Below are 18,353 nucleotides of genomic sequence, written 5' to 3' on the forward strand. Positions count from 1 at the left end.
GCTGAAAACTAAAGAGTAATTTTGAAGTACTCATCAGCATATTACTAATGATCTAGCTACCATTTGCTAAAGGATGATGTCTTGGGTTATTTAGATGATGGAACATCTTGTGAATAGTTGAACTTTTTTAAGTGTTTTGCCACCTGTATTTGCAGGAAGTTGACTGAAAGTTTTAGAAAACATAACTGAGTATCTTTCCCTTGAAAACAGGGATTCAAGAGATTATGGCATCTGAAGCCCACAATGTTAGAAAACAGAAAGTACTGCATATTGAAGGTCATCCCATTGATCTCCCCAGGAAAAGAATCTCTTCTTCCACTAAAAAGATCATGAAGGAGGTAAGCTCTTTGTGGTTGTGGGTTTTTTTTTTTTATCTCCTCAGATGAAACTGAAGTAAACATTCAAACAAGTTCATGGTTCTGAGCAGTCTAAAACTAGAAGCACAGCATTATTGGGTATTTCATGTTTAGACTTGCAATAGAACTTTAACAGCAATTATATTATGAAAACTGCATTATAATACATAGACTTATCAGCAGGGTCTGTTGTGATACAGCAAGGGGGTTTGGTTTTAAACTGAAAGAGGGAGATTAAGGCTGGGTGTTAAGAAAAAATTCTTTACAATGGGGATGGTAAAATATTGGCACAGGTTGCCCAGAGAGGTGGTGTATGTGCCACCCCTGGAGACATTGCCAGGCTGGATGTGTTTCTGGGTAACCTGATCTAGTTGAAGAGGTCCCTGCTTATTGCAGGAGAGTTGGACTAGATGACCTTTGAAGGTCCATTCCAACCCAAACTGTTGTAAGATTCTATGATAGGCCATCACTGCACAGACTACACAATTATAGGCATCATATCATCCACATGAGCAGTAGGTGCTTATATGGTTTTACTCATGCCTACTCTGCAGTCTATTTAAGAACTGTTACAGTAGAGGAGTTCTACCATTAAAAAGTTCTCTCTTGCTAGGAGAGCTACATGGCACAGGTAAGAGGTGGGGTAGGTGGAATATCTGCATTGAAATGGACCTGTCTTTGTATTATGGTATAGCTGGATCTATCACATTGTCTTGTAACACATATGCTTTCACTGGATTCTTGCTACTCAGAAGCAATTTCTTAAACATCTTACTTGTGTTACTGGCTGAAGAGTAAGGCAGCAGAGCACGGAGAAAGCTTTAGGGAAGTAAACTTAACTGCAAAATCACTTCAAACAGTGGTAAAGATGCCAGTATCTCTTTGCTTCTTGAAATAAGGTATTAAAACCCACATGATTTTGAGTTGGTGTTAAGATCATAGCACTGTTTTGCTGATGTGCACAGCATATATGTAAAGAGTCATGTCCAACAAGACTTCCACCCAAGTCTTGGAAGGTGGACGCAGGGACTGTGAGAATGAAGGCCCTAGGCCCACTGTAGGAGAGGATCTGGTTCGAGACCATCTTAAGAACCTGAATGTACACAAATCCATCCTGATGAAATCCATCCGCGGGTCCTGAAAGAGCTGGCAAATGAAGTTGCTAAGCCACTGGCCATCGTATTTGAAAAATCATGACAGTCGGGTGAAGTTCCCAACAACTGGAAAAAGGGAAATATAACCCCATTTTCAAGAAGGGGAAAATGGATGACCCGGGGAATTACAGACCAGTCAGTCTCACCTCTGTGCCTGGCAAAATCCTGGAGCATATTCTCCTGGAAGGCATCCTAAGGCACATGGAAAACAAGGTGATTGGTGACAGCCAGCATGGCTTCACTAAGGGAAAATCCTACCTAACCAATTTGGTGGCCTTCTATGATGGGGCTACGGAACTGATGGACAGGGATAGAGCAGTTGACGTCATCTACCTGGACTTGTGCAAAGACTTCAACACTGTCCCACATGACATCCTTGTCTCTAAATTGGAGAGACATCAATTTGATACATGGACCACTCGGTGTATAAGGAACTGGCTGGATGGCCGCACGCAAAGAGTTGTGGTCAATGGCTCAATGTACGGCCGGAGACCAGTAATGAGTGGTGTCCCTCAGGGATCGGTGTTGGGATCGGTCTTGTTCAACATCTTTGTCGGTGACATGGACAGTGGGATTGAGTGCGCCCTCAGCAAGTTTGCCGATGACACCAAGCTGTGTGGTTCGGTTGATATGCTAGAGGGAAGGGATGCCATCCAGAGGGACCTTGACACGCTTGTGAGGTGGGCTGATGCCAACCTTATGAAGTTTAACCATGCCAAGTGCAAGGTCCTACACCTGGGTGTCAGCAGTCCCAGGCACAGCTACAGGTTGGGCAGAGAAGAGATTCAGAGCAGCCCTGTGGAGAAGGACATGAGAGTGTTGGTTGATGAGAAAATGAACATGAGCCAGCAGTGTGCGCTCACAGCCCAGAAAGCCAACCGTATCCTGGGCTGCATCAAGAGGAGCATGACCAGCAGGTCGAAGGAGGTGATCTTGCCTCTCTACTCTGCTCTCATGAGACCTCACTTGGAGTATTGTGTGCAGTTCTGGTGTCCTCAACAGAAAAAGGACATGGAACTGTTGGGACAAGTCCAGAGGAGAGCCTCGAGGAGGATGATCAGGGGAGTGGAGCACCTCTTGTATGAAGGCAGGCTGAGAAAGTTGGGGCTGTTCAGCCTGGAGAAGAGAAGGCTGCGTGGAGACCTCATAGCAGCCTTTCAGTATCTGAAGGGGGCCTACAAGGGTGCTGGGGAGGGACTATTCATCAGGGACTGTAGTGATAGGACAAGGGGTAATGGGTTAAAACTTAAACAGGGGAAGTTTAGATTGGATATAAGGAAGAAGTTCTTTACTGTGAGGGTGGTGAGGCACTGGAATGGGTTGCCCAGGGAAGTTGTGAATGCTCCATCCCTGGCTGTGTCCAAGGCCAGGCTGGGCTGAGCCTTGGGTGGCATGGTTTAGTGTGAGGTGTCCCTTCCCATGGCAGGGGGGTTGGAACTAGATGATCTTAAGGTCCTTTCCAACCCTAACTATTCTGTGATTCTATGTCAATTTTCAAGTTGAAATGGCAGCAGTATATGAGCTTAGTACCTGTTCATGTGGAAATACGTATTTCTAACTTGAGCATCTTAGTACTTTCTTCTTTTTACCAGTAAAAAGAGAACAATGCAATTAAGCTCATCTTCATTACATGAAGGTCTAAAATATTGAAGACTATTGCATGAAAGACAGTCTTCAGAAATTCATCTTCAAATTGTGTTGCTTAATTTTCAAAGGTGTGGCACTACCTTGAATTAATTTTGTTATTCCTGTAGGATATCACTGTTTTATGCAGCCTGTCTGGTGTCAGGGTGCTAATCTGTTTCCTATGAACGAATTCAGGATAATCAAGCTCGTGTTGTCTACAGCAGTCTTGATTTCCCCTTCTCCCCCACCCTTCTGCTTTGGTGGGGAAGTGTTCTCTATTATCCTTCCTAATACTAGCATGTTACAGGCATCATATTACGGGCCTTTAAATTTAGGTGCGATGAGTAATGCCGTTTTGCCATCAGATTCCAGGAGGCTTTTCATGTGTCGGCATTTAGTTTGCTCGTAACTAAAGAATCCATTGCTTATGTCACAATCCCGCCTCTTGCCAAAGATACCCTACAGCTGATCATGGTGCTCCAAGGACAGCTGGGGCAGAGAGAGTCCATCTTTAGGCTACTCTGAAATACTTGAAGATTACAGGAAGGTTAACATAGCTGTGCTTAAGTTGCAGAATAGAAAGAGTGGGTGGAAGGGAGGGAATCCGTAGGCTACGGTCAAGCAGGGCTGCTTCTTTTTGACAAACTGTGGAGTGTTTGGTCCTTTTTAATAATACAGTTTTTTTTCTTCTCTATTCCCTTTCTCCCAGGGTAAGAAACCTCCAAAACAGCTGGCTTCATACAGAAACAGGTAGGAGAGTGATGGTGTGAAGAGTCTTGAGTTTCAAGTGAGAGGGAGACAGAGGAAAAAGCAGTTTAAATGTATTACAATACCCAGACAGACACAGATAAAAGATAGGTCTTAATTTTACTGAGAATTGATTCTTGGGTCTGCTTCCATAATAATAAGTCTCTGCATTCATAAAAGCAAGAAAAAATGTTGGTGGTAGCTCTTAGACTTTCATGACTATTTGGGTTATCTGAAGTATCTTGGGGATAAAGTGTTCTAAGTAACCTGCAAGTTGACTACTGAATTCATAATGATATATTTTAAGTTAACAGAAAGTATTGCTTAGGTTTACAGCAACCTTCACTAAAATACTGCTTTATTGTTTCAGAGCAACAGTTGGAAAAACGGTGACAAGTCCCCTCTCTCTTTTCAAAGTAGTTTATTGTAAAAGAAAAGTTCATTGCTATACTCCAAAGCCTTGTTACAGAAAGAAACAGCTCCCTAAATCTAGGGACTGTGACATGGCAAATAAAGAAAATGAACTGGCTTGTGCAGGGAATCTGCTAGCGAAAGTGCACAATAGTCGTACGTACTTCCTGAATTCTAGCGACTCTGGTTCATCTCAAACAGAAGGCCCCTCATCCAAATACAGTGGGTTTTTTTCAGAGGTAAGTAGAGTTTAAAGAAACTTCAGTTTAAAATAAAAGTATTCCTGGTAGTTTCCTTGTGTGGTTAGCTGTGAAATTTTTCAATGATACTAATCTTCTTAACATACAGGTTGGCTCAGATCTTGCAATTTACCACCTTTATCTGTCAGTTTATTATAATACCATTGCCAACAGTAATAGTACTGCCAGTTTCCCCATGTTTGGATCAGCACAGAAGCTCAGATCTTCCAGGCTAGTCTGAGTTAAAATTGCACCAGCACCAAAGGAAACATTTTTTGGACCTGGTTAGGTTTCATGATCTGACATGATGCATGGCCACACACATGTTTATGGAAGCGTGAAAGTGTTGGGGTGTGAATGGGAATAAGCTGGTGAGGCAGGATAAAACCATCTTCAGTAACAGTGTCAGCTTAGTGCGTACGTAACTAGCTTAGGAGCTTGTATGAGACTGTATTTCTTGTTAAGGTTGCTTGATGAAACTCAGTGAATGTTTGTGGGGCTTCTGAAACTGGCTAAAAGGTCAGATATTTAAATGAAATGGGTGTTGTGACAGTCTAGTCCATTTAAGTCCCTTAATGATGAAATTTCCACTTCTGTCACCTTAGATGCTTGTTACCCATTGTGGCTTGCAGGTGTTTAAAGTGAGGCATGGCAGGGAAGATCAGATTGAAGACTATCACCATGCTGCCTTTTCATGGTACTGGAAACGTGGACTGCCATGAACAGACAGCTCAGAGTCCAGTGGGCTGGAGGTACAAATTTGGCACTCCTCCACTCCATCATATTGATGATTTCAAGGAAGGAGGAGCAGAATAGTTAGAATAAGAAAAGAAGGGTAAAGAAATGAAGACTGGGAAGGATTTAAGCTCTGAGAAACTAAAGACCAGATCCCTGGCCACAGATGACTAATGTGGATGGTCTGCAGTGTTTATTCCAGTCAAAGGAATTTTAATAAAATACCTAAACTTCATTCCAGGAATGAGATTTTTCAAAAACAAACCTTTTCTGTGAAAGTACAGAAGAATACAAATAATTACTTATGTCTGAATCATGTCAAAATTAATAAACATCTAAGTAAAATACTCAAAGTTGGTGAGAATTATAGGTTCATGCTCATGAATGCTCCATTTAATCATTAGATACCTCTCTTTAGGTGTCTGCAAACCTTATTCTTGTAGCTTGTGGGTTAAGTAGTCTTTATCTATTTGTGCAGCCTTCTAAGGGAAATTTGTGGGGTTTAAGGCCATTGTTAGCTAAATTTCTAAAAGCATACAGGTAGGAAAGGATATTTTCATATACTAAGTTACTATATTACAGTAGCTTACTGTGTTGTTGCTGGCTACTAAACTTGTGGTAAACTTTTATATTTTCATAAATATATAGGTTTCTCAGGACCATGAAACTATGACTCAAGTTCTTTTCAGCAGGAATCTGAGGCTGAATGTAGCTTTAACCTTTTGGAGAAGAAGGAGTATAAATGAACTGGTCACCTACTTAGTGAGGTAAATTAGGTGTCTCTTCTATATTCTTGAAGTAGTAACAATCCCAAATATGCTGCAGTATTTTTAGGGGTTCCTTAAATGTTGTAACTTTATTATATTTATTCTTTAAATCATAGTTGAAGCATATACTTCAACCTATGCTTTACCAGTAACATTTCTGATATTTTTTCTTAATGATTCTAGGATACAGGATCTTGGAGTAGTAGTAGACTGCCTTCCTGTGCTTACAAAGAGGTACGAACAAAAAGAAGTGGGGGATAAGAATCTGCTATAACCACTCTGATGCTCAAGCACTTTCTGAAACATCTTGTGGTTTTTAAGTTTACAGGAAGAAAAACCATTTATTTCAGTTGGCTGCTGTGTAGATCTTTTGCCTTTAGTGAAATCTCTGCTTAAAAGCAAATATGAAGAGTAAGTATTAGTTTCACATGTTTTCAAAACACCCCTGCTTCCTGGCTATGCACTGTCCTAGACATTAATGGTGTCTAGTCCTCTGACTTTTGTTCCCTCTGCCCCTTCTCCCAAAGCTGCTTTTCTAAAGAAACACCTACCTGAAGTGAATCTTTCCTGTGAAACTTTCTCCGTTAACAAACCGGTGGTGCAGAAACCCTTTTCTGCAAGGTTAAGTACTGGCAGGGACAGGTTTTGCCCTTAGGCAAATTTATTTATCCTAAACAGTAAAACAGGATAGCACTGAGGCTTTAATATGCTTTATAACATGAAATCAAGGCAAAGTTTTGAGGCAAAATACTTGAAGAATTTCTTCTTTTCAGTAAGAGCTTCAGTTTTGCACCTTAAGTACTTGCTTATGTCTTCAATTTCAAGCTTGCCAATTTGTCTAGATACATGTTCCAGAATAGAAAACATGTCTTCTAAGTTGCTTACCATTTTGTCTTGATACTTTAGCTGACCTGTAGATACTGGAGAGCGGGGAAAAAAGCATAATATGTAAAATATGTTGTTACAGATATGTGATAGTTGGTTTAAACTGGCTTCAGGCTGTCATTAAAAGATGGTGGTCAGAACTATCTGCATATACAGAAAAGGCAGAGGATGGGTGAGTATAGTGTTGGGAAATATTTAAATGGGGGTTTGTAGCTTATTCCATCTCAAAAATTCTGTTTCAACTTCAATCAGTAGGAGCACACCTTTTCTACAAAAGAAAAATAATTTGAAAGTAAAAGCTTAAAAGCACTTAAGTTATGTTCTTAAGATATAGGTGGTGTTTGGAAACTTAGTTTAAGTATTGTCATGTTTTGGGATGGGTTTTTTTTTTGGGGGGGGGTTGGTTTTTTGGTTTTAATACATCTAGCATATAGTCATATCACGGGTTAATACAAATGCTGTAGAAGTTGGATCAAAATTTTCTGATATTGTGGCAATATCATATAGACTAAGTCTATATGTAGTAGTTGTGTTTCAGTCAGAAAGTACTGAAATGTATGTTTGTTATAAAGTGGTGGTCATTCTTTTTTTTTTTCAGAAATATTCATATTTTAAAACGAGAATTAAGTGATTTATGGGAACAGCAGAATCATCTGACACTGGTTCCAGGATATACTGGTAACATAGCTAAGGTAATCCAGTTCCGTTTGTGTTTAGTAACGAACATAGAATTGCATCACTTGCAGTATTACTCTCGTTTGGTGTTATTTATGCTAAACTATTGATTGATATAAACACCTTTATTTTCCACTAATGCTCAAGCATATTGCACAATTTTTACAAGAGCAAAGAGCTTCAAGCTGTGCCAGGTTTGGTTTAGACTGGATATTAAAGAAAAAAAAAAAAAAGGGTGATCAGATATTGGAACAGGCTGCCCAGGAAAGTGGTGGAATCACTGTCCCTGGAAGTGTTCAAAGACTGTGTAAACGAGGCCCTTAGTGACATGGTTTAGTGGTGGACTTCGCAGTCCTGGAATAAAGGCTGGACTTGATGATCTTAAAGGTCTTTTCCAGCCTAGTTGATTCTGTGATTTTTATAGCCATTGTTGTAAGTGTAATGCAGCAGGGAGAATCTTAGCCCAGCACTGTTAGCATTTGCACATCAAGTGACTGGGGCAAGTGCCAAGATATTAAATCTTAAAGCTTATTGCTGGCCTAATGCTTAAATGAGTTTTGTGGATAGCAAAGAAGTGTCTCCATCTGAAGTGAACCTTATTTGCTTTTCTCAAGGCAAACATGTTGTGGTATCAGTAATATAATGAGGATGTCTGGTAGATGTATGATTTGCTGCTCATTATACTCCTGTCTATTAACATGGCTTTCTGAGGTTGGGCACTAAGAATTACACGGAATAAGAAACCTGTCAACATAGAGGGACCTGGTTAAGGCAGACAGTGGGAAAGGCCTTAAAGCAGACACTTGGTTATGTGCAGGATTTGAGTGAACTTGAGAAGGACTTAAAGATTGAATGCTTATAGATTCTGCAAAGGTCCTTCAGATACAATTCTATGGCTACAGAATTTGTCACTTTGATGTATCAGCCAAGTAAGTTATTTCTTGTTCTTCTGGCACTGCTGTGCTCCTCTGACTTCAATTTTGATGTCTCTATGAGGATAATTACAAATGTCTTACAGCTTCAGTCAGCAGGCATGCAGAACTGAGTTCTAACTCCCAAATGGAAGAGGAGTAGGAGCTTGTAATACAGACTGCCTAGTTCTTCTGGTAGATCAACATAGCAGTTACAGCCAGTGTCAGTTTATTTCTCTTGAGATTCTGTTTCTCTTCCTGTTTGTTTGCCTATGTCTTAATGTATATCAGGATAGATTGTGATCTGAACAAGTCAAGAGCAATAGGACTAGTACAAGTATGCTGGAGGGATGTGATGAAGGAACATCACTCTTAATAAACATGTTTCAAATACATGATCTCATGATGATGACTTCTTTTCCTGTGGATGCACTGAGAAGAGGAAAAACTGAATTGGTGCTTTGGAAACTAATCACACTGTTCTGCAGACTCTTCATTACATAAAGAAATGCCATTAAAAGCATTAATTGAAAGTAATCTTGAAGATAACTTGTTCTGAAATTTAGCCTAAATATAATTAACTTTTGTATTATGGTTCTGATAGGTTACCCTGCCTCAGACATACAGTCAGTGTTACAGCTACAAGTAATGTGACAAACACTTTCTCCTGGTTTTTTGTTTTGTTTTGTTTTGTTTTTTTCCTTCTAGGATATAAATGCTTATTTATTACAGCTGCACTGACACGATTGGGAAACTGCTTACGTGAAATATGTACTATGTCTGGAAGCCTTTTGAGAGATACTGGCAGAAGAGAACTGAACTGTCAAGCTGTTTAATAAAACCACTAACATCATAACAATCAACTTCACATTGAAGTGGAAAAATATCTAGTAGGAGCAACTTTTACTTCAGTGAGGTGAAAGTGCACTATGAAAACTGTATGCCTTTGCTGCATTTGGGATTCACTTAGTTACTAGGTATTCATTGAAATGCTACTGTATTTTACTACAACATACCACAAAAGATGAATTATCCTGTCATGAAGCCAAGACAGCTGAACCAGTTACAAGGAACCAACAAAAGCAATCAGCATTAAGAGTTTTTAAATCTGTCTTTCACAAGAGAACTCCAAAATGCACAACTATCTTCCAGTTACATTTAAAAAAAAAAAAAAAAAAAAAAAAAAAAAAAAAAAAAAACAACTTCAGGATATTCAATTACTTCTGTGTTTTAATCAAATTATTAAAGACAGTTTTTGTTTGCACTATTGAGAAACTACACAGCAGAGATGCCTTAATTACTAGTGTTTCAAAAAGCCAATGTGTTAAGATGCAGATAGCTATTATGTTCAGATTGTGATGAAAAACTACAAAAATCAGGGTTTCACATTGTGTAGTTAATGAAACATTGCACATATACAAAAATTCATGTATGAAAAATATTATACCTGAAGTTAAGCTTGGATAAACAGTTATTGCAAATGTCAGCAGAATGGTGACTTTGTCTAACAAATGTTTTTATATTGTATGTGAATTTCTAACATAGTAATCTTGTTCTGTATCATTTAAAGTACATGCAAATAAGTAAATATTAAATGTATCTACTGTTTTTCTTTTCAAGTTCATAAAACAATTTCTAGAATAATCTCTTCCACTGTACTTTTTATCATAGGTATTTATGTCTATTGTTTGAAATGTTTACAGCCAGATGAGGCCAAGTTTTGCAAGCCACACCCTTTTTATACTACCTCCTTAAGAAAATTACAGAGAGCTTTTGCAAAATTAATCAAGTTTTAGCCTGAGCAATGATTGCAATTTTATACCAACAATAGCATTGAAAATACAGCTATTAACTCTTCTACTGTCCTTTTGCTATCCTGTACTATTTTAATTTAAAAGCTATGGCTTAATAGCTCTGAGGGAGTTTTGATTTAGGCTTGCTATTGCCTTTTTATTTTCTGACTAGGAAGCACGCTTTTCCAATTAAAACTTATGAAGTGCCACCTGTTCACTTAAAACATAAATACATGCAAAGCATGTATCACCAAACAGTCTACTTCTTTAAAAATCTAAGTATTTACAAGGGTTGTTTTCATACCTAGCATTAAGCATTGCACTTTTATTGATGTGCAAGAGAAAAGTTTTTTGATAGCCCCAAGTGGTTTTTGCTTTACAGATGAAATAAATTAATTTTAAACTGATGTGTAGTGGTCAACAGCTTCAGGCCTCCTGTTGTGTTTTGTATTTAATTTACATATTATTGCTGTCTTTTGAAGGCCAGCTAGAAAGATATCAGAATTTGGTGCTTTTGGTTATTTGACTATTCTTTAAACCACCAAAGGTTTTGCACTTCCCAGGGCAACTGGCTACAGGGAAGAGTTCTGGGATATCCCAAAACAGATAACTCTGTGGGATAATCTTGAGATGCACACAGCCAAATCTTTTTGCTTGAATTTTCATGTATCGTTAGAGGTATTCCACACCCAGGGTTTGAGATAAAACTTACTGCTTTTCAAATGTCCTTGCTGACAATTAAAAGTTTAAAGGAACTATAATATGATTCCATTCTTGTATTTACTGTTGAGTGCTTAAATGTAAAAGTAACAGAAAGACTAGCTTTATAATTTGGGTAGCAGCTGCTGAAACTCTACAGTATTCTTGTGCAATTATCTAAAAGGTGATTAAATTCCGATCTTCTGTTTGTTGGTTGGTTTTGGTTTTGTTTTTTTTTTTTTGGGGGGGGTGGTGGTGGTTTTTTTAATAGAATGAAGTAACTCATGGCCATGTATTTCTGGTAATAATAAGTAATCATTCTAATTGATTAAAGTGAAATACTCTAGTACTCAAAAATCCAGCTTGACTGTAGATGTAAATACATGGGCTTGCAATGAATTCTGCATGTGGCCATGGATTTATCAACTTGTAACTGTGGATGGTGCTTTTGTTCCAGTGGCAAGGTAAGATTGACTTGAGGATCACTCTTGAGAAATATCTAATAAAATCATGCATTATTTTTAACTGCCAAAAGTTGTATTTTGACAGCATAAATAATAGAGTATTAAACATTAAGTCATTAGTATCTGTGCCTTACTTTAAAAGAAATTTTCTTACTGTTCTCAGGCACTTACTAGATTTATAAGAACAGGTTTCTGGTGTCTCCATTATGAAATGATTTTTCTGTCATGATCTTGAACTGATTTCAAACTCTTGAACTGACATTCAAGCTCAGGTGCCTGTATGCTCTTAGTTCTCAAATAGCTAGGAATTGGTTTGCTGTAATATAATGTAAGTGTATGATAGCTGCTCAATGGTAACATGAGTAAAATGTCTTAATAGCTGTGTAACTCCTTGAAATCTATGCAGTTGTCTCAGTGAATCTAAGAATTAAGTTCATGAACAGTCATGTGCACAAATGCTAATTTTTATGTCATAATTTCTCAAACTGCTGTTTCTATGAGTGTCAAAAGATCCAGAGACAATTAATCCTTTATCCTGTATGGTTTTGTGATGCAGGAGCATGTACACACTTGAGGGTGAAGGGTGACTCTGCAAAGCTGTTCTTCATGGGATACCACTTGATATGAAATTAATGTCTTTGAAAAACAGTATGTCTTTTGCCTCCATGTTCCTTGAGAGTACTTGAGGCTGTTTTGCTGAAAAGGTTTTTATTTGAAGCATGAACTAGGACTTACTCATCCCCTAAACTGAAATTAAAGAAGCCTTCTGGTAAATTGCCTCTTTCTGCACAGGTGAAGAAACTCTCCAATGTTCTGTTGATGTAAGAATCAGAGTTTAGGTATTGCTGATAGCTTGCTGAAGATTGGAGAAAGAAAAAGCTATCCTGTTAATTAGCTGAGTACAAAGAAGCTTGTATGTCTTGATGATTATAGCTCCATTTTTAAGGAGTTCCACCTGTTTCTTGGTGAAGAGTACTCTGCAGTGGAATAGCCTTGTATACAGGTGCTGCCAGTTCCAGGCTGCTTAACAGTGCTTATAAATAAATGCAGTGATTAAAAAAAAAAATTAGCATCAGCCCTACAGGAGCTTATCTTCTGCAGTAAGGTATAATTAAAATTACCTTCCCCTTTCTGTTGGCCTGCCTTATTGTTATCAGAGGCTGCAGTTTTAACACATGGGGTGCAGGAGAGATGAGAGAATAGGAAAGGACAAAAAAAGTACTGATAAACTGAGATGAGTCCCACTGCATTGTACCGTACGTATGTTAAAGCAGGCTCTATTTTCATTTTCAGGTGTATGAAGTAGGCAGTTCTGGGGTTACAGGTCTCTATGCATTTTGCATTGAGGAAATAAGTTTGAAGTGCTGATTTGTGGTATTTCGTTTTTGTCGGGCATTTTCTTGAAATGTTGGACATTTTTGTGTGTAGAAACTTGACAGTGTCTTTGTGTAGAGCTTACACTTTTCAGCTAGCAAGTGATCACTTTTGCCAGTTCATCTTGCCAGATCTTCCAGTTTTACAGAAGAATGAATGCCTGTCTTGGTGTGTAAATTTGCAGCTATATTTTGTGCCCAGTTTTCTAGTACAAAGGAAAACAGGTGGTTTATAGCCAACTATTTCAGAATACAAAATGATGCAAATCATGCTACTGGTGTGAAGTTATTCCAACTTTTGTATAAGGCAAATTAGTTTATGAGAGCATTTGGCTCTTGTGTGAGGAACTTTATGTTGAACTGATGCTGCATTAGAGGAGGAGGGGGAAAAAAGAAAACTGGTTTTAATAGCCTTGGTAAAGATCAGACAGTGTAGTTTTATTTGTCTGTCTTCCTACACACAGTAATCATTGTAGGCTACAGATAAAGATTCACTTAGAGAATAGATAGAGCATGCTTGGGTTGATAGTACTTATATTACACTACTGTAAATGGCTTGGTTTGTGTATTAGGATTGAGACTAAATACAAGTATATATTTTCTCCCTCCATTCTTTAGCACTTACTGATGTAATTGCTTCCTCTTCTGGTTAAAACGTAATGTGGGTATTGTTAGAAGAGGGGGGGATGAAAATTCTTGATAAACCTGAGGGCTAGCTATTTAACATTATTCACTTTGAAGCAACTGTGAACATTTTTCCCTCTAAAACTTCACACAAATTTTGTTAATACCTGCTAACTGAAGTGGATGCTCATGGCTTCAAGTTTGAGTTTGAACTTGACTGGAAAAAATATTCTCACTCTAAATAACCATAGCTGCAGAATTACTTATTTTCTATGGAGTACCAAGTTGGGCTGTGTTGCAGACCTGCTGTACGGGAGGCAGGAGGTGTAGCACTGTGCCTTAATGTGATAGAATAGAAATAATCACACAGCCTTCAACTGTTGCAGAATATTTTTGTTTCTGTACTGACTAGATTTTTGTAGTATATCTCTATATGCAGATTGTAGCTGCTGATCACATTGCTATAAAATGAAGTCTGCTTATTTGGATTGAATGTGGTACTTCGTTTCAGTTTTGTACAGATCACTGCTTCAGTTCACTTGGTCATTAATTGACTACAGATGAACAACCATGGGGTCTTGAACATCTTCCTTTGCTGTAACAAAATACAAGGATGCCATATTTGTGTTTTCCACCCCTACTTCCCTTAATTTCAGTGCTTAAAGTCATTTGAATTCCCTTTGGGAAGTAACAGCTTCCAGACCACATGAACACATGACGAAAACAGCTTTACAATAATTTTTTTTTTTGTAAGCACTATGTGTATTGTGAAACAACTAAGACAAATCTGAATATCAAGATGAATGTTACATTCCAAGACTGTCTGCTTTTGTGGGTGTAAATGTTGGAATACATACATACTCTGGCATCATACTTTAAAGTGACCTGCAGACAATTTCAAGTAGCTCTTGTAATTTAGGTTGATGGCTCTTTTTCAAGCTGTATTTAATCTACTGAGCTTCACTTTCAGAAAGTCTGAATTGTGTTTGCAGCTTGCAGTTGCCACTTTCACTCTTGTTTCAGGATGGATTGAAAGACTTGGATTGAAAGACTTGGTATGTCTTTGGATTGATTTGATTGAAAGACTTGGTACAGTTTCAGCTTCAGAAAAATAGGTGGTCTTTTCTGTCAACAGGCTTTCATTATGCCTCTCTTCTGCATGAGACAAACTTGTTTTCTGCAAGAGTTTAAATCATTTTTAGCGACACTTTCAGAAGATTGCCACATCCAAGAAGCCTGTGGCATATTTGATTCCAAATGGAGAAGTTGCACAAATACATTCTCTCAACAGCTGGCTGTATTTCATTACTGTTGAGTTTTCTTATTGCATGTGAATCAGCTGTGGTGGTATCTAGTTGGTTTAGATAAAAGTGGAATGATAGATTATTGGGGAGTTGAAGTCTTCACAGCTCTTAGCTGTAAGAAACCAAAAATGCTACTTCCATGCTGATGAAACTGCTACAGTGAATGCAGAGAGGAACTATTTGTCATGTGTTTGGTTTGGAGGGCTGTAATACCTTCTTTCTGTGTCTGCTAATAGTACTTTATTTTGAAGCTGAAAGGCATAGACATTTATGTGTGTTTGTTTAAAACAATGAAGTTTCTGACTGAAAAAGAAAAAAAACCTTTGCTGTGTTAGTTCGTTTCTGGATGACTGTGCCACCCCCTGTTCCAGCTGCAGAAAAAAGTAAATAAAATTCTAAAAATATAACGAACCATCATTGTGCAAGTAGTGGTAAAACCTTGTTTTCAACATTGTAAGTTTCTGGCTATTACTAGTGGATCAGGACTAAAGAGTAACTGGCAAGTTCTGTTCTCTGCTCTGTGCTCTGGTAAGTCTAAAAGCTTGATGCTTTTTAATCACCCAGAATGAGTGATGATCAACAGAAGTATTAATTCTGGAGTAGTTGTGTGCCAACAGCCAGCATTAGCATAAAAATAAGCTGGGTAGCTGGTTATGAACTGAACCATTACCCTAATTGCATGACGGAGTAGTGCTGCAAAGGGTCCCTCTAAAAATAGTGGTGGCATCAATAATCATTAAAGGGGATTGAAGGCTTGAACACGGGCCAACTGTCATCAGACTGTGGCTAATATATACATTCCTGGTTGTGTGTTGGCGTAGGGAATTGCATAAAATGAAAACTAGGGAGGAGGGCTGTTTGGTTTAGATACAGTACAAAAATTCCCATCACCCAAGAAGGGTGCCTATGGATAGAGATTCAGATTTGATGATACAGGAAGTCTTTCCAGTCCTGTGTGCCTGATTCCACAGCAGTGAGACACTTTGCAAAGGAAGGCTGGAGACTTGGTGCTTGCAAAGCAGTCACATTTCATCCCAGTTGCTGTTTTCCCACCTCTCTGACGTGTTGGAGCGCATCTGCTTGGCTGAGATCCCAGCTCCATGTCAACCTTGTCACTTACCCAAGTGAGAATAAAATGCTTTCGTATTTGGCACACCTGGTTTCCCAAGTGATGTCTTGCACCTCAAGTCTTCCAGGTTCTCCTTACAAACCAAATTACCAGCTTAGTGCCATTGGACTGTGAAAACTTACAGGCTTATACCTCTGAATAACACATGGCAACTGTGGATGCTACCACTTTGTTTAACCCTTACATTAACACTAGAGAAGCAGAATGATACACACTGACTATTTCAATCACCAGATTTAAGATGAGGCTGTTAGGAATGCTTGTGTGTATGTATATAAATGGGCTTTAAACATAAATATTCTACCAGGTATTAATTAAAAATGCCCACAGTTCTGAATATTCACAAATGGTGGGCTGGTGGCTAGTTAGAGAGAAATCTTTCTGCTTAGAGGTGAGTGGTTTGTTGTTTTGTTTGGTTTATTTTCCCTGTTATTCACCCATCCTGCTTCCCCCTCTGAGTACGGTCTTTAAAAGTATCGCTGCCTTCTTGAACTCTTTATTTTTGCAAGCTTATGTGTTTTAGGCTTTTCTCACTCCACAGAAAATGACTGGGGAGGTGAGCAGAGTGAGGATACATCTTGTTGACACAATGCTGTGTAAGCATGCATATGCAGTCATTGCTGTGCAGAAGTATAATTTTTACACTTCCTTCTTCACTCTAGTGCACTTAGGCTTCTGTTGGTGGCATGTCTCAGAACATCTGCAAAGGGATTCTTTCCATCTCTTAATTCTTGATTCAAAGAGCAGTATTAGTTGCTTTTCACCTGAACAGATAAGCTGGCTACTAAAGCTAAAACCAAACAAACCTTACCAAACAAAACTAGTATTTTTGTCTCCAGTATAAAGTAGTGTATAAAGTTACCTGTGGCCAGGTAACAACAAATGTTGCTCTCCATTTTTCACTAAAAAGGAGACATATTAATGTCTCCTGAGTAAGAGGTCTCTGATGTTGCGGATTTATTTTTTTAAGAAATAGTGCATTGTGATCTAACAGTTACCTTCTAGATTGTCAGAATATTTGTGCATGACCTCAGCCACCTTACTCTCAAGAGCTGTAAATAAGAGAACGCCCTTGGAGCTGCCTTCACAACTGGCAGCTTGCCTACATCAGCCTGGGGACTAGTGAAGCATATTTCAGCATTTCTCTATGCAGGCTTTGGCATACACAGTTCTGATACACACTTCCTCATTTAATAGTTCTTCGTGAGCTCTGGAAAATAAGAACTTAGGCCCCTGGTGACTCACTCAAGTCTGGTTTGGATTAAATGGTTCTCATACCAAGAATTCTGCTTATGTGACAGGAACTGCAAGACCTCTCTTCCTGTATAACCTCACTAAATCTAAACCCTGATCATAATAGGCTTCTGTATTGAGAAATCTGTTTATCCACAGTTCTTGGTATCCTCATTAACACTTTTTTTTTTTTTTTCCCTCTGGCAAAATGGATTGCTTTGTGGTTTCTTTGTAGTATTTGATTATCACTATTAACCTTCTGCTGGTTTTCATACCTTAAAGCAGGTTCTATCATAAAATCACAGAATGGTTTGGGTTGGAAGGGACCTTAAAGATCAACTGATTCTAACCTTCCTGCCGTGGGCAGGGACAACTTCCACTAGACCAGGTTGCTCAAAGCCTTGTTCAACCTGGCCTTGCACACTTCCACGGATGGAGCAGCCACAACTTCTCTGGACAGCCATCCTCGCAGTAAAGTATTTATTCCTAATATCTAATCTAAACCTATCTTCTTTCAGCTTAAAGCCATTACCCCTTGTCCTTCACTACAGTTCTTTGTAACAAATCCCTGTCCAGCTTTCTTTTAGTCCCCCTTTAGGTACTGGAATGCTGCTCTAAGGTCACCCCAGAGCTTTCTCTGCTCCAGGCAGAACAACCCAGCTCTTTCAACCTATCTTCATAGGAGGGATGTCCAGTCCTCTGGTCATCTTTGTGGCCTCCTCTGGACTTGCTTGAGCAGGTCCCCATCCCTTTTGTGTTGGGGGGCCCAGAGCTGGATGCAGTACTGCAGGTGAGGTCTTAGGAGAGTGGAATAGATGGTGAGAACACCCTCCCTGGATCTGCTGGCGACACTCCTCTTGATGCAGCCCAGGATATGTTAACTCTGAGGTGTATCTCCAAGGTACTGCTGCCCATGTTTCCTGGTGTTCAATGTAACGGTCAGATTTTTCTGATGTTTATCTGATGTTGTATTTTGGCAGAAAACATTCAGAACTCAATCTGATTCAGAACTTGAACTGATTGTAATGGTCTGAAACAGTTCTTGTACTTTTTGATGAAAGTATAATTTGCAGTGGCTTTGCAGCAGTATAATTGAATTTTACTCTCAATAATGAGATTAGAGTGAGAAGAACTAGAGTTGGATGGCTCCAGCAAGTCCTACCTTTTGCTTCTGCATCCAGCATCAAGATAAAAGGAAGATAAGCAGTAATTACTGCTCTAAGCCAGC

At 38.8% G+C, this 18,353-nt stretch overlaps 1 protein-coding gene across 2 annotated transcripts; it reads left to right on the forward strand.

Annotated features, from left to right (window-relative positions):
• Nucleotides 1-224: 224 nt before the first annotated feature.
• On the forward strand, nucleotides 225-11,788 carry KATNBL1 (katanin regulatory subunit B1 like 1; the record flags this gene model as incomplete). Of its 2 annotated transcripts, XM_080619408.1 has the most annotated exons (9): nucleotides 225-338; nucleotides 3,846-3,886; nucleotides 4,254-4,533; nucleotides 5,917-6,035; nucleotides 6,219-6,269; nucleotides 6,357-6,446; nucleotides 7,003-7,092; nucleotides 7,519-7,612; nucleotides 9,215-11,788. In XM_080619408.1, 9 exons carry the CDS (start codon nucleotides 225-227, stop codon nucleotides 9,245-9,247), a joined length of 912 nt encoding a protein of 303 aa, XP_080475534.1. In that variant the 3' UTR covers nucleotides 9,248-11,788. The 2 variants fall into 2 exon arrangements, with proteins under 2 accessions (XP_080475534.1, XP_080475533.1); XM_080619407.1 differs by lacking the exon at nucleotides 9,215-11,788 and having other exon boundaries at nucleotides 7,519-8,386.
• Between the last annotated feature and the right edge of the window lie 6,565 nt (nucleotides 11,789-18,353).

Source organism: Psittacula echo (assembly GCF_963264785.1).
Source record: "Psittacula echo genome assembly, chromosome: 5".
Lineage (NCBI taxonomy): Eukaryota > Metazoa > Chordata > Aves > Psittaciformes > Psittacidae > Psittacula > Psittacula echo.